This window comes from Lottia gigantea, assembly GCF_000327385.1.
Source record: "Lottia gigantea unplaced genomic scaffold LOTGIsca_19, whole genome shotgun sequence".
In the NCBI taxonomy this organism is placed as follows: Eukaryota; Metazoa; Mollusca; class Gastropoda; family Lottiidae; genus Lottia; species Lottia gigantea.
Genome location: NW_008708358.1, coordinates 3404280 through 3428865, shown reverse-complemented (window position 1 = coordinate 3428865; position 24586 = coordinate 3404280). Strand labels below are relative to the sequence as shown.

The following is a 24586-nucleotide window of genomic DNA, read 5'->3' as shown; positions in this document are numbered from 1 at the left end:
GTAAGTTTAGATTGTCAATATAGTAGGCGTCTCTAGTAGAAAAAAGGCGTGTCCTTATGTCAAGTAATGAATTAGATTCAAAACGGTGCGACTTATTTGATTAATTGAAAAGGCGTTAGTATTGTTTAATGAGTTGTCCACATACAATTCAATACTTTACAAAATATTTCCAAAAGAAAATGACACAATATGAAACTTTGTAATGTTATGGAAACTAATATTGCACAAATTTTTCACCTCTGCCGACCTGAATTATTGACGAGAACCAGAATTACCTCCCTTGCACAGCTCTTCTCAAAATGGCGGATGTTTTGAAACATGTTCAGACAGAAATTATTTGATTAATGTTTGAGAAGTTCTGTCAACGATCTGAATCATCTATGATGTCAGAAAAGAAAGGCTGAAACCTGCAGATTCCAAAATGGCGCAAAATACACTCAGACAAGATGTCGATTTTCAAGGATTATTCAGAAAGCTTGGTATGTTTACATTTTTCAAATCTGTCAAACTAAAAAAATTGTAATAAGCCATCCATCAGGTCAGGCAATTATAAATAAAAGGAGGGGAAGGGAGAGTTCATTGCTGTGTGTGAGATCGCAACCTTGATTTTTTGATCAGTTGGATTAGTTGTCCACTTTGATTTAACCTTAGAGCACTTTTTTCTTATTTAAAACTCCATTCATACGGAAGGATAAGCTGAATAATTTGAATTAAATGGTTGCTGACTTCATGGCAGGTTTCGGATCATGCTTATACTGTTGAAGACCCCAGTCCATTTTTTTGGATGTGACGGGTCCTTTTCATCACTAGATTATCCATTGATACATACCTCCTTTCTCAATATTTCAGGCCATAATCTAGAAGAGATCAGAGTTCGAGCTTTAGAAAATATTTTATCAAAATTAAAACACAATCTGATCTGTGAAGCTGATTTGATCCATGAAAGACATCTTTTTATACGTCTGCTGGAATGGTTTAATTTCCCAAAATCAACACAACATGAAACTGTTTTGAATTTAATTAGAGATTTATCTCAGGTTAGTGTTTGGTGTTATAGAAGATATTCTCCTATAGAAGAACTGGCCAAGGTTACAAGAAGAGAACATACTTCTTTTACATCAATTATCAATTTGAGTAATAAAGATTAGATTGAAATGGTACAATAAATGTTCTGTGCTGTGTGCAAGGAGAATTTTTCAACAATGTAAATTCTGTAAAGACTGAAATAATACAATGCTAACAAATAATCAAAAAAATGTTAAAAACATATAATGCAACTAATGAATTTACTCATAGTTTACATCATTTAAACTGATGTTCAGTTGAGCATATCAATAGTTAACTGCAGCAGATTTATAGATTTAGTTATCATTTTAAGATCTTGACTTATTTGCTTGTAATTTTTTAAAAAAAATGATCCATACAATTCAGATTTAACTCTTCTTTTAGATTTTGACATAGATATTTCAAAATATGCATTTTAAATTCAAGCTTATATTAATTTCAGCACACATCAGCTATAGAGATCCTACAAGGTATAGGTGGTGTAGAGTTTTTATCTCAGTTACGGTCTAATATCACACTCAGTCTTCAGCCTATTATAGATCAGATACTAGAGAATATTCTACGTCTACCTACAGCCTCAACTAATCAACACGCTCCAGAATGTATTTATCATAGACCTGCTACTGACAGTGCTAATGGTAAGGATTTAATTTAGATCATAATGAAATTGAAAGAGTCTATTTGTTGCTTGATGAAGTTTAAAGTATTGCTGTCTAAGGGTACATAGTATAAAGTGAAATTTGTCATTCTTAGACGTGTAAATTATTATGACATTCTTAATCTTAGTGTCCAGTTGCAAATCTATAAGTATATTTCATTTCATGAGGAAAAGGCAAAATTACATTCAACATAATGCATTTGATGCAGAACAATAGGCCATTAATGTAGGACTGAAAATTTGAATTTAACCCTACAAGCTTGAGAACATCAAAATTTCCGTAAGCCATGATTATTACAGACGAGTTGAGACTGAAGGATGTCAATTTATTTATCATGTATTTCAGTGACCCAGCAATCTGTCCAATCAAGCTGTACTAGTCACAGTAATCGTAGTACACCTACTAATATCACTCAACAAACAGTAGGTAAGTCAGTTGATTAACCTCATGTATTTCTTTCTTTGTCTAATAGTACAATGAAGATTAACTAAAATACATCAAATGTCAAAATTTGTCTTGTGCCCTAGATAAAGTTACATAGCACTTGACACTGTGTTGAAATTTGTCAACTCTTTGAATTATATTTTTAGTTGTAAACACAGACAAGATAGATGTATTAGAAGAACCTCAACCAAGATATTTTACTAATGGAGATCCCCTGGACATAGGCAATGGTAAAATACTGTTTTATATTGCTTTATTTATGCAATATGACTTACTGGCTAGGAACTTACTGCTATTTCAATGGACACATTTTTTTATTCTTAAATCTGTCTCATTAAAGATATAAAATCTGAAAATTTGTAAACTGGAGTTGTATATAGGAATTTGGTCTATATGTGCTATTCTTTATGATTTACTTTGCTGTTTAGCTCCTCCCACTGGATTCCGTTTGACAGCATTTCCATGGTTACCATTAACGCCAACAGACAGACATGTTTTGGAATCGACCAATAAATCTTTACAAAGTCGAGATGCCAAGATGTTGGCGAGTTCCTGTGAATTTCTGAGTGATGTCGTGTTTCAGGATTTTCCCTCGGAAATATTTCTCCAAAGGCCACAAGTTGTCAAAGTATGTTTGTTTTTTTGTTTGTTTGATCCCAAGAAATCTTTGAAATCTTTTTTTTCACTCGTGTTATGCATAGTGCATATTAAAATCTTTAAATTTGACCAAGTTCTTATCCTTTTGGTAACAATTGCTTCATCTTGAGGAGGGGCACCTTTTAGTCTAGCAGACGCCAACCCAACTCACTACCATCTCTGCTATCAATAAGAAGAATGCTTCTAGGAATGGCTCCATGTTGGCTTTCAACTAGATTGCCAGATAGACTATGTATCTATTCAGCATTCATTTGATTATTTCAGAGCTTATGGTCGTTGCTTCAACCCAGTAAAGATAAGAAATATGATCTATCTACCCAAGCTGCTGAAACTTTGTGTGATTTATCACGATGTCTACGATCACGAATCCAGTTTTATCACGACCCTGCTTTATATACTCCTAAACAAGGTATAGTTTATAGTGAGTCCACATGACCATTATTGTCTCTTTGGTATTTATTATCTTTAGCCTTTCCAGATTTTCTGTGCTGATGTATATTCATTGTATTAGGCATTATGGGAGAGTCTCTCATATAAAAACACTGGCTAAGGTCACAAGTAAAGACTAAATATTTATTTGTATGATTCTATTTAATATTTTAATTGTAGACTTTCTGTTCCCCTCTCCGCCATCATTTTCTACTGGAGTTAGTGGTGGTAGTTCGGCAGGTTTGTCGTCTGATGTAAGAAGTGATCTGATTGGTTGGAACGATACCAGACAGCGTGGTGATGGCCATGATGGGGATACATCTTCTAGCAGGTAAATACCTTGGGTATTTTAGGGGAGAGGGCTCATAGGAGGAGGAGTTGGAGGGTAGGGGGAGCTTGGGGGCTGAGAGTTTATGACAGAAAGCCTTGGATTTTGCTATTTTTTCAATAATTATTGCATTATTCATTTTTGTCTTTATAACCTTTATGAGAACAGATTTTTTCTGCTGCTTTTTTGTTTTGGGGTGACAACCATGGCTATTTTCCTCAGGTTTATTTAATTGTTGATTATATATTTTCAGATCTTCAACAAGTCTAGGATTCGATGGTGAGAGATCACGAGAAGAAACAGATCAGAATGAACGACAGTCGTTACAATATCATCAACTATATTTACCTCAGTATTGTCTTAACACCATGATTAAATCTCTACCATTACTACAGACCACAGACGTTACAAAGGCTGTTAAAGTTTTAAATCTCTTACATCAAGTTCTGAATATATTTACTGAAATATTAGGTGATATTTGGTCTGATGACAGCCAAATGACTCGAGATACAGTATGTATTAATTTTCTAAATGATCATTTTTTCCACATATTGAAAGATTTTGTTGATTTTTCTGATAATAATGACTGGGAACTGGAATCAAGTTGACAGAAGAATAGGCTGTGGAATTCAAAAACATTTTCTCTTCCAACTACCTACATATATAAATGATAGCTTTCGAATTGAGTTATGTCCACATTTCCCTCAAACACTATGCTTGAATACTGGAAAAGAAATATTTTCTTTTATTTTTCCAGACAGAGAAATTTGAAGAATGTTTGTTGAATGTAGCTATATTATTAGAGTTCCACTACCCTGATGTTAATGGTAATAATACTAAACATACTGTAACAGTACATAGACTGATATATATTGGTATCTCTCATTTACTTGTCAAAATGGTGGTCCTAATACCTAGAAATAAGGTAGGTTTATAAAAAGATGGTATAAACTTGGGGTATTTTGAGATAACATGCAGGGAAAGCATTGCAGTGTACAATTAAGGACAGCGGCTTTTCTAGTATAAATACTGTTGTAGGATCTTTAACGTACACAGTCTGTAACACACTGATCTTAGTTTTATTATTCCATCTGAACTACTAGTTACTTTCCCTATGTTAGGTTATAATATCGCTAACGGAAAAATCCTGGTAGAAAAATCTGATTGTATGTCTCAACCAAAGCCGGGTTCAATCCCTTAACCTTCTGCTTAACGAGCAAGCTTCTAACTCACTGAGTCACCTGGTTTTTGTAGTATTAACATAAACATGCAAATACTATCTTCATTTTTCAGTGTTGCAGTATAGTACCAGAGAGACTGAAGGCTTGGATTGGAGCTGTGATTTTTGACGAGAGTTTAGCTGATAGTTATAGGTACATACGGACTACTTTACTACCGTATCTACAGGAAGTTGATACACAGAACTATCACAAATATCACTCCGCCTCTAGAATCTGTCACTCCATGCAGCAGACATGTCAGTTTGTACAGGCTGTTAAAAATGGGGTAAGATACTTTTTCATTAATTGTTAATTTACATGACCACTATTTTGGAGGTATTTGTGTAAATTTGTGTTTGGTTGAATTGTAGGCTAACCTTGTGTAGGATTTCAAAGTTGAAAAGTGATACAGATAGCTGAAATAGAGTTCTATTATTTTTGGTATATAAATATTAAGATGAGTTGATCCCTTTAATACCACTACAACCTGATATTTTATTTCTTTCAAATGGTGTGCTATATTTTAGCAATTGTTTTAAGGAAACATTAAATTATTTGTAATTGGGATTGAATTAATTATTTCACCATTGTTCATCTTGAATTTATTGAATAATTTTCTAGGGTCATGTAGCTGCTGATATTATCACCATGGCAACAGAATCTATCCCTAGTCTCCCGTATCACCAGTATTTACCAATGATTACAGATCTAATACAGTTTACAGCCAATCATATGTAAGTTGTATTGATTGGTAAAGAAGTGGGGGTCGGGTAAGATTCTGGCTGTGTCAAACTAAGACTTATGGTTCAATGACCTCAACCTCGTCAGCCACCACAGATGTAGAATGATATGGAATCTTGGGTATTGAAGCTGGAAATAGCCTCAATTCACATTTTATCAAATAAATAAAAGAGAATATGTCTATATTACTACTTTCCCTTATGATTTTTTAATGTTCTGTTTTTTTTAGAGGAAACAGAATGCAACCTGATAATAGTTTAATGACAGTCTCGAGAAAGATAATATTAAAATTACTGGCTCATCCTTTAGACAGTGTTAAACTGTTTACATATAAAACAATACTTAATCTTATACAGGTTTGATAACAATTTTATCTTTATTTTCACTTGATTAGTTTATGAGATATCATCGTTAGAGAGATGAGAGCTTTCCTCATTATTCCAGTGATTACAGCTATAAATGTGTACAGATAATCTCTGAAAGATCAATGCAAGAAGTTTCTTAATTGACATCATTGTAACTTCAGTTTTAATGCAATTAATATACTCTATATTATAGTCAGTATTAAATGTAAAAGAAGCTGCCACCCCCCTATCAAGATCCTGTCTACAAGCCCAGTTTATACTAGACCCTGACATTCTCTATCAACTGGTTGTGTTTGGTTTGAATGATTCTCATAAACAGGTAAAATTTGTAACTTTTTAATGTGTATCGTGCAGTTATGGATTCTATTTCCATCATTCCAATTTTCAGCCGCATGTCTGTGGTTCCTGTCATATAGAAATAACGGCACTGACCTAAAAACTGCTAATAGTTTGTACAGAACTTTACAATAGCTATGTCATAAATGCTAAGTTGATCTCCAGGGAAATTAAAAAAGATTGGAACTTTATTTTTAGATATCTAACCACGCCAACACCCTACTATATCACCTATTAAACAGTAGATATACCATGAATGAAGAGATGTGGTCCTGTTTGATTCAATCATTATACAGATCGTTCCCTGTACTACAGGTAGGTGCTCTGATTTACTATACTTATTCTATACTAGAACAAAATAGGTGATGAAATTAGGATATAAAACTCCGTTTGAATTTGTTTGCCAAAATTCTTGCAGAAAAGTAGGACTTTCCTGACTGTGTCCGAGTAGCTGTGTTGCTTAGCAAAATAGCTTTTTGTGCACTAAACCTAGAGTACATAGCGCTAGTTAACCAAGTCTATGCTGTTGACTTTTTTCTTCCAGTCCTTTTGAGATATTATAATAATGATGTTTGAATTTGAGTGCTCATATTTACGTATTTATACTTGTTAGTTGTAATGTTTAACTAGTTAACCATGTCTATATTGTGATTTATTTTTATCTTCCAGTCATATTGTGATATGTCAAGTAAACTGGGCCAGAAGATCTGGACTATATTAGATCCTAGATCATCCAGTGAATTAATATCGTTACAAGATAAATTACGTGGCTGCCTTCGTCTTCTCTTCTCTCATGATTTACAGTAAGTAATGGTCTTCTGAATATTTTATACTGGAGCAAAGTCACTCAAAAAAAAAACAGTTCTGGAGCTTATCATAGTGTTTAATGGTAACTGTCACATGATAATGTTATCTGTAGTTGTCTGATTCGTTGATGCCTTACATAAAACATCAATGACTATGTTTCTAGTTTCTCATAGAGCAATCTTCATTGTGTTTTCACATTACCCTTATCGATTACTCATTGTGTTGATTGCTTTTGGAATCTGTTCATATTTCATGTTATGATTTTGTTTTATAGAGTTCGTACTAGAGTATTGGAAAGACTTTCTTGGTTTCTAACCAATGAAACAGACAGTACCAATAAGATACCAGTCTTCTCTGAACTGGATGTTAAAGACTTGTGTGATGTTTTGATTGTCAAGACACCTAGAAATATAGAAGAAAATATAGGCCGCTCAGTATTCCAGGTTGGTTACTTTCCTCTGTTGTTTAATTAAAGAAGGTGGCTCAGTATGTCGGATATTTGTTGATGAATTTGAAGTGCACCTCTTGTGATCTTTCCTGATTATTCCAGTGGATTCAGATGTAAATCGATATGGATTATCATGGAAAGATCAATACCAGGAGGTTGGACCAAGATAAAATAGTTTTGCATGAATCTATAGATGTTATTCTTGTAAAAAAAAATTTGTTTCTCTTTTACACAAAACTTATATTTTCGATAATGTATATTTTTTGTAGGTTGATAGTTTAAAACAAGTATATAATATATTTACATCATCACCTGTGGATCCTGGTGTGAAAAAATCAGCAGCAGATCAACTAGCTATAATGTTACAAGGTACTGATATCTTTTCTCTGAGTTAATATTTGCCTATATAGAATTGGATCCATAATACTACAGGACAACAATAAGACATGGAAATATACAGAAGTTCTTATCGCACTATTTGTGGAATTTACAAAAAATATGATTTTCTTTTGTTCTACAGATTCAAATTTACACAGAGCATTTAAAGAAGTTGGTGGTTTAGAAGTTGTGTTAGATATTTTAACAAAAAGTGTCCAGAAAAACACAGATTCTGAGGTAAGATGGAATGGACACGCAAGATATTTTTTCTTGAAAACTACTATATGAGTCGTTGTCAAATCATTAACTTTGAAGTGACCATACCCTGTGGGGGAGCCAGGTTTACGTCCGAGAGGGGGCGAAATATCTTTGATTGCCCGAATTTCTAACTCAGTTATGAGATTTGGCCCCAAAAACTTGCTTTCAGGACTGCGAGGCGGGGTCTCCCCCCCCTCCTTGGCTCCAATCACAATGTTTGTCAGAAAAGGGTACTTAAATATAAAAAGAATAGACTAATGGCGCTGAAAACCTTCCAAGCTCAATAAAGATTTCAATCAATTTAATGTGAACTGTATTTTTCAGCCTGTATTACCTAACTATCTACCAGCTTGTATTACTATGTTACGATTACTACTTCACCATGACTACACGCTACATCATAACCTGTCACATGACCATCAAATATACTATACGTTGATCAGAGGTATGTATTAACTAGACTTGTTATAATAAACCCAGTTCGATTCATTGAACAAGACACTTGCTGCATCGTTTCAAATGAATTTTTCAAGTTTTTCAACCCTGTTTCCTCTTTCGGTAATTATTAAAGCTAATTTTTTTAATTCTACTTTTATTTCAGCTGCTCTCCTGTATATGAAGGATGAAAAGACACATTATGACGTCTGCCATATTCTAACGTTGTTACTGTTCGATGAAATTTCTAAATTTGATGTCAGTAATTCTAAATCAGCGTTTACACTGCCAACTGTCTTGACTAAAAGGTTTGTTGTAAGAATAAAATCCATACAAGCATAACAATTCCAGTAACCAAAAATCTAATCCAAAGCAATGATTGTATGGTAGTTGACTCCTCAAACGAGAAGTACCATCAGGTTTTTTGAAAAGAGTAAGCCTGATATACTAGTCTCGTTAACTCACTGAGCACTATATTCACAGTTATACTGTATGCAGGGTATTTGAAAATAAACCAAACAATAACTATGACAGAGATTCATTGAATTTTGCATATGGGTTTTGATTTTTAAGATAATTTATAGTAGATGTAGAGGTGACAATAACATTATTAGGATTTATTTATTGTAATATAAAAATTTTATAGATTCAAACTTCCATTTAAACCAACTTGTCATCATGAAACCAGCCCCAATAGAGTAACCTTGACCTTTGACCCGGACCCTCTGACTACTGGTGTTGCCATGGAGAAGTTGAAAATATCGTGGAATATAGCATGGAATGATGGGATTGATAAATTGTTGGATTTGATGAAAATGGATAAGAAGAATGGTGAAACTGAGCCAGAGTAGGTTTTCTACCTTTTTGGAGGACTGGGAATTAAGATCTGGATTAACTGAACGACGATAGACAGCTCAACAGATTTTCGCACGTCAACTGAGATTAGATCCAACAATCACCATTATTTGTTTCGTATAACACGCTCCTTGGATGTATCAAGTAATGTAAAATGTAGAAACTTTACGCTTTTATGACTGCTCTACTGACAGAAAAGAATGTTCGACTTCGTAACATACCAAATAAAAATATACTTCTCTTAAAAGTATATCAAAATATTGCAAAATTTCCCTCAGTGCACATTGCATTGGCACCTTAATTCATCGTTTTCAATTTTTCCAGGTTTTCAGCAGCATTAAAGCTGACAACTCTAGACAAATGTCTGATTAGGACAACACATCTGGAGTCTGGTTTAAAATCCGGAGTTTACGATATTTCTAACGCCACGTCTCACCGAGCCGTTATTGAGAGTCTCAGCAATCTATTGGTTAACGTCACTATGGGTCAAGGGTCACAGGCTGTGTACAAATTACATCAATTTGATTGGTGGACACCTTTAACAAGGTTGGTTTTATTTATATTCGTATTTTACGCCCAGTCTCTTTCGTGATCTTATGTTCTCGGCACCCCTGTCTGCTTAAACTCTTTGTTTTACTGACTGGAAATAAATTTATACAACGATACCAAGAATAAAAAGGCCACATCCTTTGAATATTTCGTATTTCTTTGAGATAAAAAATAAAACTTCATTATGTATATCTTTCCTGTTGTAAGTTTTAACTCATATTTAAATACTAAGTTATTTGAATATTGATGAGGGGGTCAAATTAAAAAAAAAAGTTGCAGCCCCCAAGGAGGATCGAACTCCTGACCCCTGGTTTACAAGACCAGTGCTCTAGCCACTGAGCTATGGAGGCTGTAGGAAAGAAGAAATATTTTGTATATTATAAGAAAGTGACAGATGTTGTCATAGTTATTGATTGATAGACATTGAAATGTCATTGTGTTGATACATTTCATTATTATTATATATTCCCTCAGGCCACTCTATGAAATTTTTTTGAGTTACTTTCTATCTTAAGGGCTATTGATTTGCCTGCTATGTCTGATTGGAGTCCAAAAATGCTTGATTGTATCTTTGGCCGCTAGGTTATTAATAAATATTCCCTTAGGCTACTTTCAAGGAAATTTATTTGATAATTTTCATCTTAAGGGCTATAGATGGAGCTCTATTCGCCAGTTACGTCTGATTGGAGCTTCATAATGCTTGGTTAAAAATTTTGTGAGATTTAATGTGCACAATCTGTAGTACCAAAGGAGGAGAGTAATGATCTCATACAAATGATTAAAGTGTTAAAGAGATTGCAAAGAGATTTTCTTAACTGTATATTTGTATCGGGGACACTGATAGTATCAATTTGCACCATTGTAATTTTTTAGTCAGATGTCTGTGGACTGTGGTTCCTGCTATTCCACTAAAAAATCATCAAGCTAAAATCAAATTGATGCTATGAGTGTCCCTGATACACATAAATATTTCAGAAAGACATCTTTACAATCTCTTAAAGGTTTTATTATGTCAACCTATCAAACTTTATCACTGATAGGGGAAAGCAGATTCACAAATCTGAAAATATTTTCTTGATAAATCTAAAATACATGAGCATTTCTAATCAATATCATTGTTGTAGATCAACTTGTTTCTACACTTGTAAATATCCTATTAATCAATCACAGGACCACAGATGTTGTTCTTCTTGATAAAACATAAAACGTACTCTTCATCATCCAGCCTCCATAGCTCAGTGGCTAGAGCACTGGTCTTGTAAACCAGGGGTCAGGAGTTCGATCCTCCTTGGGGGCTGCAACTTTTTTTTTTTTTTGAAATTGATCCCCTCATCATAGTCAAATTGACTAAGTGTACGAATGTAAGGTAAAATAGACAACTGAGTAAGAAGTTATAAATGAAATCAGATTTTTAATCAAGGGATTGATGGGTTTCTCTAACTCTTCTGCAAGCAACCCCTTCCTTAAAGACAAAATAATTTTTTTGTATGCACAATACCATTGCACACTTGCTCCAGAAGAGCTCTGAGCTGATCAACCAGATCAAGGGTGTCTTAAAGAAAAGTTCATCTTTGTTCACAATACCATATAGGGCATATAGTGGCCACATTAACAAAATAGTCAAATGTATCCATTTCAATTCAGCTCTGACAAAAATCTTTCACTTTACTCTTGGTGATTGGAACCTTGCACAATATTTGACAAAATTCAAGTTACGGCTCTTTGTAAGGTTTGATAATTCAATCCTTCTTATTTTTCCAGATTTTTAGAAGTGACTCCATCTTCAGTACCTGATGAAGAATTATTGTTGAAGATTTTGGGATTTATTACACATTTAATGAAACTGACCAATCAGGTTCCAGATAACATATTAACATGGCTTGGTGAACGATTGTATCAAGCTACAGGTCCTCTGATTGGTTTATTAAATAGGTCACCAGGAAATGAACCATCGGATACAGAAGATGATTTAGCTGTTTTGAGAAGGTAAAGTTCACGATTCACAACAGATTGGGATCAATTATATTAACAAAAAAATTAATGAAAGTATCCAATATGGTCAAAAAATTGAAAAAAAAAGAATATAGATATCGGTTAGTGGCGGTAAACGAAAATTCGCCATACATTTTTGGGAACTTTTGGTGATCTTTGTTAATATAGAGCTGTATTTGCTTAAGGAAAGCAAGAGTTATTGCCCTTGCTATAATATATTTATCTATTACAGGTTGTTAGATAAGACATTACTGAGATTTATTTCTATTTTTAACTCTAAGTTACCATACCAACTTACTAGAAGGTAAATATTGTCATCAACTCTTCAAATTTCAACTCTTGGCAAGGCAAGAATTAAGGTATTCAGGGCAACTCTCCATGATAATATTTGCACCAAAAGCCTAGAGATATCCTGCTGTAAAACATGTAACTGGTAATTTCCTGAAAAGTTCAGCAGATTTAAATGTCACTTATCTGATTGGTCAATTACATAAACTGATTTTGTATTTATTTTTTTAAGCCAATCAGATTACTGTACCAGTATTCCTGAAATCTAGGTTGCATCTTGATAATCTTTTATGTCATTGACTTTTTTTTAGATTCAGTATGCATCAAATGAGAGGAGATATTGTCCGTGAATTATTTCTACGTTTAAACGTAACTGATGCCCCACATTTCTACAACCTGGCTTCTCTAGAAGGAACTTTAACATCTCTGATGCACATCACCTCCAGGTAATTTGATAACATTATTTTAGAATTTAGAATTTATCTTTAAGGTTTCCCACTTTTAGTAAAACTCGCAATTAGGTGCGCAATTTTCATTTTTGGCTAATAAATTGAAATTATCTGGCAATTGAAATGGCCTACTTCACAGAAATATTGTGATAGATTTTGGTTTGTCAAGAACATGGCAGCTTCCAGATACGTTAACATACGTGTACATTTCACTATGTTTTTCTGTTTCCAGACCTGGTTGGAGTGAAGAGTGTTCTAGCTTAGATGGTCCTGGTTTATCATCTAGATTACTTAATTCATTATTAGAGGTACGTTCTGCAGTCTGATGATTTGACTCTATTTCCTGGACATGACCTGCAGGACAGCTCAAATGAGAATCAAAAGCCTCTGTTCGACACCAAGTATTTGGTTTGTCACCACGCGTCAGTCATAGAAAGATACATTCAAATATATTGACATGGTTTTTCCTTTCTGCTAGTTTGAATATTATATTCTTCATATTCTTCAGCCAAATATTGTCACAACCTTCTTTGTCTATTTATGTAGACATGATTGTCTTAACATTTACTCAAAGAAAATTGAAGTTTTGGATAAAACCACTGATGTTTTTAATAATGAATATGCTGCAGTGTAGTTGTACACTTTATGATAATGATCAATACTCTTTGGTGGTGCCTAAATTTGTTTAATATTGTCTTGTAGGTTGTTTCAGCATTTCATATTGGACGAGGAGGGACATTAATGTCCTATATGGGGAAGGGAGTAACTAAATCAGCTACACTGTGTTTACGTCATCTAGCTTATGAGATGCCTATAGTTACTCATACTAATGTAAGTGTTGGACATTTTAATGCATTTAAAAAAAGTTTGCCAGCTTATATATGTGTATCAGGGATGTTCAGTGCTCATAAAAAACATCATAGTGTATTTGAAGTAAATTCTAGGGTATATATGTTAACAAGAATCTTATAAAATCAAAACATTAATACAGATTGAAGGGACTGACAACACTGTATGAGAGACTGCACTAATTATTGCCTATTGCTTTTTTATTCAAAGTCCAAAATCTCTTTTCTGTTGGATTACTGTGCTGGTTATAACTTTCAGGATTGGCAGAAGAATTGGTTATATTCCAGGCAAGGTGCTGATGCTGTGGGGGAACCAGGTTTAAATTGGATGTTAACATTATGGGCATACAGAGATCCAGAGGTAAATTATATTTCAGTCTAAATTTAACTTGTCCTGTCGATACCCTGGTCTATGTCTTTCTCTGTCTTTATAAGGTGTATATTGATAAACCTGGTAATAAAGTTACTGTAAATGACTCTGACAAACAAAGAAACACTAAGTAAACCACTGACTGACTGCTTAACAATTCTTTTGAATAGCATATTATTTTATATTAAAAGATAGTTAGTGGAGCTGAAATAATTTATATAAAATCTATGTAATTGTAGGTACGAGCAGCCGGGTTAGGTATAGCAATGGCGTTAACCTCGACTGAAGCAGGAAGAATCATGATGACTAATAACTGTAAACATATACCAGGTGGTATCTGGGGTGCTGTGTTTACAATACTACTCAATCATAGTGAATGTAGTATAGTCCGACAACAGGTTAGTGCAGTTGGGCTATTTTATTTATTTTTATTTGACAGATAGAGCAGAGCTGTTTAGATAAAGTGATTTTCTTACACTGTCTCAAGAAATATGAGTGCTGGAATTGCTGATTAATTAACCGAATTTTGGGAATTTTTCGCGGAATATTCTTGTGAGATTATAGTTAGATTTTATAGGTCTTGTCTGAATTGCAAAAATTAAAAAACCAACCAAACTTTGTGTATAAAATATTTTGATTTAAGGCAGCTCAAGTGTTGGTAAATCTAACATCTCAGACTATGCCTAGTGGAAATATTGAATCTAAATCTACTAGTAGTAATAAATGGCAGGGACCAGTTGTAACGGATGAGGAATTCCAGGTAAGATTTGAAGTATATTATGTTATTCCAGTCTACAATGCTGTAAATGGGTATGAAGAAAGATTGTTGTCAGTTGAGTCAGCTAAGGTCTTCTTAAGTTCCTATCATTATATCTTTAAGAGGGGAGAGGTATATATTTAACAGTAAAAAGATTGATTGCCACACAAATCCAGTACCCAATGATATATATATAATGTTTTTATAGTAAAAGATTTACTACAAACATCATATTTAATATATTACAGTTGACTCTAGTTGGTTTACCTGCATTATTAGCCTTATTACATCATAGTAACTTTTACCAACAAATGGTAGTCTTACTGTCTAATTTCTACCCTTACGCTTCCGTTCAAACTGTCAACGTTGAAATGGAGACTAATTTAAAACAGAATATAGATACAGATCATGTTTCAACATCAGGTAATAATTATTACACTTATTAGAAATAGACTGTAGACTAGACTACAAAATTTCAGAATAAAACCAAGAAAATGGACTACAGTGGTGAAGACTGAATAACCAACAAACTTGACAGACCCCAGTTTGAAATAGAGTAAGACTAATTAGTGCTCAAGAAAGGTTTGATATAAGTTCAGTTTATTTGAAATGAGGTTTATGTTATCACCTAATTTTTGTTTGATTGTGTATTTTGTAGGAGATAGTACCAGTGCTTCCATTCCAACCTTCTCCTTCGCTACATCACAACATTTTACTAATGTAAGTACTGTATAATTGCCAAGATAACGCTCACCTTTTTTTATTCTCTTGTAAATCTGGAAATATCTTATCAATATACATAGGTCCTTACACGGTATATCAAAATATGAACAGATTGTTTGGTTTGTTTTGAACTTATTTAAGATCAGAGTTTTATATTTGTTGGAATTTTCAGGTTAGTGACATTTTTAGATTCCCATGTATATAGTTGATACTTTTGAGCAAAATATTTCTTTTGATGTCACTTTCAATTGCAATATGTATCTAATAGACATTGTTTATATCTTTCAAGCGTTCCCAGCGATTATCATTCGGAACTGTTACACCAGAATCTACCAAATCATATGGTAAGTGTTTCTCAATGTCTTTATTTCTCGTACATCAAGCTAGTGCAGTGCCAATAACAAGACTCATGACAGTTAAAATGGATTTATATGCCAGTTGAAAATAGCCCATCTTATGCATTCTACATGTCTTGAATATGAAAACCATCATGAGGATTTGTAAATTGGTATGAACAGTCCAATATTTGAACTTTGAACTAACTGATTGTCTAGACAGGTCTGTTTCATTATCCATGGGACATTAGCCCAATCAGCAGCAAAAACTTAAACTCCTTACAATCCCAATTCTATTAAAGGTGCCAGTGAAACTACAGCAACGACCTTGACCCCAGAGTCAGGTGATTTTACAGAAGAACACAGTGTAGTGACGCCATGTTTAGTTTCCGCGGTTACCAGACTATTACGTAATTTAGTTATATTAGCTCCTCAAGACACCTTTACATCTTTAAAAAGAGACTCGTTTATACAGATATTCCTCAGGTATAATAAAGATTATCTTAAAAACCTTGGGTTCAGAAACAATGGATCCTGCAGGTACTTTTGGATTTTTAAAACAGCTGATATGGAATAAGCATGCAGTCTTTTAGGCCCCATTGTCCATTTTAAAAAATACTTCCGGGGCTGTCATGGCAATATTTCTTTCACTGCATACATAGCATTGCCCCGTCTTCAGTTATTTAGCGATGTGAGATGTCAAACTGGACAGTTAAAATCTAATTCTCCTCATTTTGGAATTAATAACTGTATTAGAAGCTAAAGTACACATTGTATAGCTTCGTCTTGGCTTCCATGTACTACACTGTGTATGTGTACAATAAAAATCCTGAGAAATATAGATTGATGACATCTTTCTTATATTTACAGTATGATGGATATTTCTATAGTCCAGTCACTTTGTAAGGATCTTCAGTCTGGATTATCCAGTAACCAGACTCAGTTGGTGTTAAGAGACTGTATACATATGTATGATGGTAGGCTACTTTTACTTTATCAATCTTGGACATTATATTTGCTACCAGCATTTATCACAGGCAGTTATTGAGAGGCCATGTGGACAATTTGGAATAATACTGTTTTATAGCATCAGCTGCAGACCTTTGTTAACCGTGTGAACGATTCTCGACTAATTATGACTTCCAGTTTTCCCATGTTCCTCTTCATAATGTCAAGCTATTACGAACTTCATCCCTGACATTGTGAAGATGGCCCATTGTGGGTGAGAATGTACCAGAGGCATTTAAATGTACCAAAAGGGTACAAAGAGTGCGGAACCTGTCTGCGTATTCTTGATATGACCTGGGATGTCTTAAAGAGCCTAAAAAGTTGGGAACCTGGCCGCGTTTCTCAAGTGCTAAGGTGTCTTAAATTCTTAACTTTTCACATTGTTTCTAGGATATCCCAAATTTAAGATGGTTTCGAGAATACATGGCTGGGATCTTAACTATTAGTTATTTTTATAGTATATCCGTGCATGTCTATAATTTAATAATGTTTAATTATAGGTATAGTGGAACTGTTTAGAGTTTGTGTAGTTTATGATACTCCAATACGTAATGATATAATAAACAATCTGGACTCACTACAGGCTATATCATCTTTATTAGTACTGGAATGTGAAGGTACGTTATACTTATTTCTGTCATAGCATTGCCCTTTGGATAACAAAAAGTCATCTCAGAAGCAATGTACACAGTAATCAATGTACACAGTAAGCAATGTACACAGTAATCAATGTACACAGTAATCAATGTACACAGTAATCAATGTACACAGTAATCAATGTACACAGTAAGCAATGTACACAGTAAGCAATGTACACAGTAATCAATGTACACAGTAATCAATGTACACAGTAATCAATGCACACAGTAAGCAATGTACACAGTAAGCAATGTACACAGTAAGCAATGTACACAGTAATCAATGTACACAGTAATCAATGTACACAGTAATCAATGTACACAGTAATCAATGCAAGGGCATCTTTTCTTATGATCAGAGAGATCATAAATGGAACAAATTTTCAGCTAGAGTCGACAAAATGTTAGAAACTTATCTACTAATGGCCTTGGAAATTGTCAGATGCCAAGATATTGGTGTTTCAAACTCAGTCAAAGAGTGGCTTCGCTTCTGATGCAACAATGAAAATTGTCACCAAAACCTTGACATAAATTTGGTTTGTTTATAAAAGTGAAATTTTTATTTCAGGAAACACTGATATATTCTCATGTTGTAGTAAATTATGGAGAACTATATTTTTATTTTTTACCTCGTTACTACAAGTTCAAGGTTCCACAACCCTTCATTCCTTAACGTCAGTTTTCACTGAACTCTGGCCAGCTATAACAGGTGAGTGAGTGCAACATATCTATAGGCTTGGTGGGATGGCGTAGTTCCATAGCCTGGTGATTCTAGTTGAAGTTTGACAGAAATGTTTTGTCAGAAAAGGTTCTGGCATTCTTAGCGACGTTACTTTTTGATCCTTCAATGTTGGCTCTTGATATTTGTAGCTATTAGAATTTTTATTTTTCTGTATTTTCTAGACACGTGTGTGAATATAACACGAGTGTATGTAGATGAAACTAAAGATCTATATATCTCATGTTTAACGTTCCTAGCCGTGTTATTTAACGAGGAGGCGAAACGTTATTATCGATCAGCTGATTCAGACCAGATAACTCTGGTTGAACTTCTCAGTCAAAATACCATGTCACGTAAGTTCTTTTCAATTTTTTTTATCATTTTTCACTCCTTGAACGTACTACGTGCTCTACTGCTCAAATAATTAAATGATATATCGCTGAGAAGCGTTTGAAAAAACCATAACCATGTAACGTCACATAACTTTAATATATCTGAGAAAATGGCGTAGCTTAAGATTTCATACAATTATGCATCAAAATTTTCTTTTTTTTTTAGGTAAACAAGGAAAAGAGACAAGTCTGTGTTCAACAGGATCACGATTAACAAAGGTTTTGATTGGTTTATATGAGAATAATTGTACTAAACCTAAAGATATTAACCAATCAGCAGAGAGGGTACTTATTGTCAATGTTTTAAAGTCATTATTAGCTATCTCACTCTCGGCTAAAGAAACAGCTTTAGAAAGTAAGTCCTGGTATATTTTGTACTTTAGTTTAACATAATTCTTATATAATTTAGACATGGTACCTAGTCTACGTGGCTTAACTCTCTGTCATTTATCAATGAAATTTGAATATTTATTTGTAGATGGGTTGGCAGAGAATTTACTAGAGAATATAAAACAGACTCATTCTAAATTAAACCTAGAATCAGTTACCCCTGCTAAAAATTTAACCAAGAAAAAAGAAGATCCATTGTTACAAGAGATCATCTTGACTTTTGATCTGTTGAGAAATTTTATGTGCCAGAATTCAGGAGTGAAGGTAAGGATACAGGTTTAGTTTTCTGGGGTAGGAGGGTTTGATTTTCCCAAATATACAGGTCTAGGATTGAACAAATACTTCATTAAGAAAATAAAGCAAGTAGTCTTCATCATCTTGGTATTTTTCTTCTGTTTCTAATTTTTCTGTAATTCAAAAATAATAACTCCTCGGCTAGGTGAGAGGTTAGTTTGTTATATACAGTTGACTTTTAAGAACCAGGATGCCATTTCTGAATATGCGTGCGACACTCATTTTTTGCTTACAAACATGGAAAAATTCAATGTATATTTGGACTTGTTAGATTTTATTTTGATATTTCTTTTGTTTAAATTCTGATTTCAGACTGCGTGTTACCATAGTGATTTGAGTTGTATTTGTCATAAGTTATGGAGTTGGTGTCTGATCGACCCACATCTGATGTCGGCCATGTTGAATTTATTAACTACATACACTGCTCAATGTTCAACAGGTAGCGAGAACTTCGTATATTTCTGATCAAAACTTGAAAGTCATTTGTGAGATACAGCAGAGAGAAATTTATCCCAGCCGTCTTAGCCCTTACAATAATCTTCCACGCTGTTTCCACTTCTTAATGATTGTTAGAGGGCTGACATGGGAGAAGGGTATAGTTGGGATAATAAACAGTGTGCTATGAGATTAATGATAATGTCTTTGTACTGCCAATAATCCCTTCATTTCACAAGCATGGCGTTGTACGTTTTTATTAGACTGATCAATTTCAGAATGAGAATGTAAATACTCCATTTTATTTCTGTTTCAGCTACTAGTTCCCTAGCGTATACCAGTCCTACAAGTCTGACACCAGCAGTTCCAGGCAAATCTCAACTCAGCTCCAACTCACTAGTTCATTGTGTAATAAAACTGGGTAGTAAGGAGTTGGAGAAAGAATCGTCAGCCGTCTTGAAATCTATTTTTAGTTTATTATGTAACATTGTCATGTCTCCTGAGGGTAGAAACATACTGTGGAAGGTTGGTAAAGGGGATTGTATTGAGATTTTTAAAGAAAATATTTGGTTTCCTCTGTCAGTGATGCAGGTCGGAGGGGCTGACATGGAAAAGCTTCATTCATTTCATTTCAGATGGGACAATAAACTGAGGCCCCATGTGCTACAAGCTGTGCATGTTAAAGATCTCTCAACAGTTGGAAATATAAGAACAGCAGGCTAATGCTAAAAAGATTCTTATTGCACCCTACATGGCATTATCCTAACTCATTGGCCCAAACTGATGCATACAAGTCCAAAAACTCCTTTTTATTTTGCATTTTTTAATTCGGAAAGATCTTGGGTTTATTGACGATTAATATCAATATTTTTTTATATTCCAGTGTAATATATTAAGTGAGTTCACACAGTTAAATCCTAAGAAAAGTAAGAAATCTGGATCACGAGGTAAACAGAAAGAGACTGTAGATGTACTGTGGTTAGAGTTATTAATTAATTTATCATTTACTACTGATGGCCAGCAGATTATCTTTAAAGTTCACGGTAAGAAGCAGTATATATTTTATTTATTCAATATCACAATCAGGTACAGAAAGATACGATGTACAACACTATTTCATTGCATTGTTATAATATTTTAAGTGTTTCAGTGAAAAGGTGAGTTGGATTAATGTGCTCTTGTCTGATATTGAACACTGCCTGGCGTTCCCCATTTTTAATTACCCAATACGGAGCAAAAAAAGTAGGAAGTAACAAGATATTTTGACATCCATGCGTTCACATTTTCATATGAAATACAGATTAAGATGATATATATTAATATTATATTTTGTAGGAGCTGTAGACCTGTTGTTAGATTTTGTAGAATTTGGCAGCCAGAAGACGTCAGAACAAGCCTTGTTAATTCTGCGTAATCTATCTTGTCATACGTCAAATAAACCCAAATTATTGGCCAATGGTGAGATCATTACTAAATTATAGATTACAATCCTGGCTAGAGTTGAGGAAATACCATTCTTATCAATCTTATGATTTATCAATCATCTTTTGTATATATAATATTATTAATTGTTATTCTAGAGAAGTTAATACCTTATATATTAAAAGTGGTAGAAACAGGCTGTGAAAGAAGTAAAACAATCGGGGCCTCAGCGTTATGGGCTCTTATTTATAATAATCAGAAGGTAGGGTGGATATTTTAAACAACTTGATTGGTTACTGAAACATTAGGTCTATACACCATTGTATCATGAACTAAATGGTACCATTAAAATACCATATCTTTACTTTCAACCAATCATGAAAAAGGATTCAGTAAGATCAAAAACAAGAGTACAAATTCAGCTATCCTTTATTGATTAATCTTCTTCCAGGCAGTCTAGGTCAGGCAAGTTAATCTGACTTGAAGGGAAGTAACTCTTGTAAAGAAGGGACTAATCCAGACCACAATAAGACAGACTACACCGAATCTACTATTTTTTGTTAGCATGTTTGACTCTTTGCTATCCCTTGTAGAGAGTTCACTAGCTAATATTGTGTATTTGGTTTCTATTTATTTTAGGCTAGAGTATTGATGAAGAACGCCAATATTTTACCAAAGTTAAAAGAATCGTTATATACCAGTAGTACAATCACCAACAAAACTTCAGAAAGTGAAAAATGGTCTCAAGAACTTAAAAATATCATCAATTGTTTAATAGAATGAAGTCACATTTTCTGGGAACTTTCAATTCAATTAAAATATGGACCCATTGACTGCAGTATTATGACAATTTATACAGGATTTTCACCAACTCTTATGAGGCTTTTTGGATATAACAATTGATAAGGCGGTCCTTGGTGTGTTAATGCATTCGGTTTACTTACACATATGCAGTGTAAGTGGCAATTTCCTTTTATTTCATCATTTCATTAATGACTTTATTCCTTTCTTTTTGTTATTGAATTTTGAAACATGTAAAAATGTATATTATTTATATTCATAGTGTTTGTAATTTTCAATTATGTTTTGTATTTAATGACATATTGTATTTCTCCTAAAGAGGTCGGTGCACACAGCATTCATTAACACAATCGAATGTCGACGTAGGACGTCTAAGCTTTTCCAGACCAGTATGAGAGTTAATCCATACCAACGAACTGACCGGTATCCTCGAACTACCCTTGGTGTAATATGACGGAAGATTCAGTGAATGCATTGTGGTCAGGAAAGGAATGGTTAAAATGGAGTTGCCTCCCATATATCATATTGAAGAGTGAGTGTGAGTGGATTTATCTACCAACTAAAGAACTTCTTGACACTGTTTTATTGTGAACTATCTAAAATGGTGAGAAAAATATCACGAGGAATATCATCGCTGTCATTACAGAGAACGCTCGCCCTTCTGGAACACCAAATGTCATTCATTCAGTCAACCCAGTGTAACTTGTAGGCCTACAAATTCTTTTCGATCTCCACTGGCGATGGATTTTTAACATGAACCAATTAATTCTACTTGTATCACAGGAGCTGCTTTACTGTATGAAACTCGACCTCTTCCAGCATCGGACACCGAACCCTCATGTTGGCTAGTCAGTTTGTTACTGAGCCACAGACACCCCCGAGACTTAGCTTAAAATAACTGGTGAAGCGCTCATCTAAGAGAACTTTTCGAGGATATTATATAAACTAGGCGTAGTTCAAACGTGTATAGAAAACGGTCAACATGATTACTTATTGATTGTACATTGTCATTAATCTGGTGGTTGGACTCTGACCGCCACGGACAGTGAAAGCCAGTGACCAGTAGTCTCCAACAATAAGACCCTCTAATTTATTATACGTCTTACATTGTGACAATGGAGACTACGATTGGTCAGCGACCTATCGATATATATATATATCATAAATGTACTATAATTTACATAACGAAACAAGCGTAGGAGAGGATTACTGTATGATAAGGCATCTTTTGATCTACATTTAGTTAACGCAACAAAAATAATCTTGATAAGTATCGAATTTGAAAAGATTGACCAAAGACAAAATTATGCGATAAGATAATAGGCCCTATCTCTTTTGGATTTGATATAAACTAATTTCAGTCGTTGTAGCGAACTGATCTATGTCGAAGTTGGCTCGTGAAGGCGATATCGTAGACCTTGAAGCATAAAGATGCAGAAAAAAAGTTATCTAACAAATTTCGCGTGGGCTTGCAGATTTGATTAAGAATGTCTTTTCTTGTTCACAAACTTTTCCGGCTTCTTAAACGCCTACTGACAGGTTCGAGTCCTTGACCAGCATTTCCCGGTATAACCACGTTAATGACGTAACAAGATTATACTACACTCACCGACTACAGCCCCCACAAAATTAATCCAGCTGTGAAGATTAGTCTAAATAGCCGAAATAAACGATAAGCTTTAGTAGTAGGCGAGATAAGACGTCAATAAAGAGGCGAGACAATACGAAAGTATGGTTGAACTTTGAATATGGTCAGAACGGACACGAGGAGTGGTATGCAATGGAGAGTCCGACCCTCTGATTTCACCCATCTCACCCCACCACTCATATTTTTGGGACCCATAACATGAAAGACGGAATTTTTTTTTTCAACCCCAGTTAGATGTACGAAACATCCGAAAGACACAGACCTTCAAAATTATGATAGTGTCCTGTGGCCAACATGGTTCACAGGGCTCACATATATACTTTTGGCATAACAGTGCATTTAAATTCAATGCCATACAAACAGTGGCGGAGCCAGGTTTACGTCCGAATCTCTAACCTAACCACTGCATACAAGGAAGCACGTGATTTGTGGGGAACGGGGCAAATTACAACGAAGGGATGCATAAAAAATTGAACTTTTAACTTGAAAACAATTGATACATATATTGATATATTAACATCATTTCATTATCAGATAAACAAACTAGAATCCATAATTAATTATTAACATAAACAAAACCATAGAACATGAATATTCATTAATCTTTGAATAAATTAAAGTGATATTGCCATCTGATTTTAGCTATATTGACTTTATTTCACCTATCTGTATAATCATCTAAATGATTGCTTTATCAGCTAAATGATTGCTTTATCAGCTGATAGAGTTTTTATTTTGAAAGTCTGTGTCGCTTTTCAGTATTACAATCTGGCGTCTGGTTCTTCTGCAATTTCTTGAATAGCTTGATAATATTGGTTCAATAATACATAGCTGTAACAGGCTTTATTCCTTTAAAGGTCCGAAGTTCGCAGCAAAATCTCAGAGCATCAAAAGAATCCATGGACCTGATTATTATGCCTCATTTGAAAGCACTTTATTTTTTTCTTTTCTTGAGGGTTGATTTTTTAACAGACACCTGCAATAACAAATTACTAGCTATAAATATAAGACACAGTTTTAAGGGTAAGCGTGGAATGTGCGACGACATTCTGGTTTTTACCAGTCGTTGAAATTTCAGGTCGTATGAAGAAAAAGATCCTT

The 24586-nt window shown here is 34.1% G+C and overlaps 1 protein-coding gene across 1 annotated transcript; it reads left to right on the top strand.

The window, feature by feature from the left end:
- Positions 1-421: 421 nt before the first annotated feature.
- Positions 422-22113, top strand: LOTGIDRAFT_231452 (hypothetical protein; the record flags this gene model as incomplete). The annotated part of the gene is made up of 47 exons (XM_009052868.1): positions 422-479; positions 850-1037; positions 1508-1703; positions 2070-2150; positions 2315-2398; positions 2597-2796; positions 3090-3234; positions 3435-3585; positions 3836-4094; positions 4340-4507; positions 4876-5088; positions 5424-5536; positions 5773-5899; positions 6102-6227; positions 6443-6559; positions 6914-7047; positions 7326-7494; positions 7769-7868; positions 8020-8114; positions 8460-8580; positions 8737-8878; positions 9217-9417; positions 9750-9971; positions 11736-11960; positions 12199-12270; positions 12566-12700; positions 12936-13011; positions 13406-13534; positions 13811-13912; positions 14161-14319; positions 14565-14681; positions 14927-15101; positions 15337-15398; positions 15691-15745; positions 16039-16222; positions 16607-16713; positions 17245-17361; positions 17951-18091; positions 18286-18456; positions 18662-18850; positions 18974-19149; positions 19492-19618; positions 19931-20139; positions 20498-20657; positions 20950-21072; positions 21195-21298; positions 21676-22113. 47 exons carry the CDS (start codon positions 422-424, stop codon positions 21817-21819), a joined length of 6669 nt encoding a protein of 2222 aa, XP_009051116.1. The 3' UTR covers positions 21820-22113.
- Positions 22114-24586: the final 2473 nt, after the last annotated feature.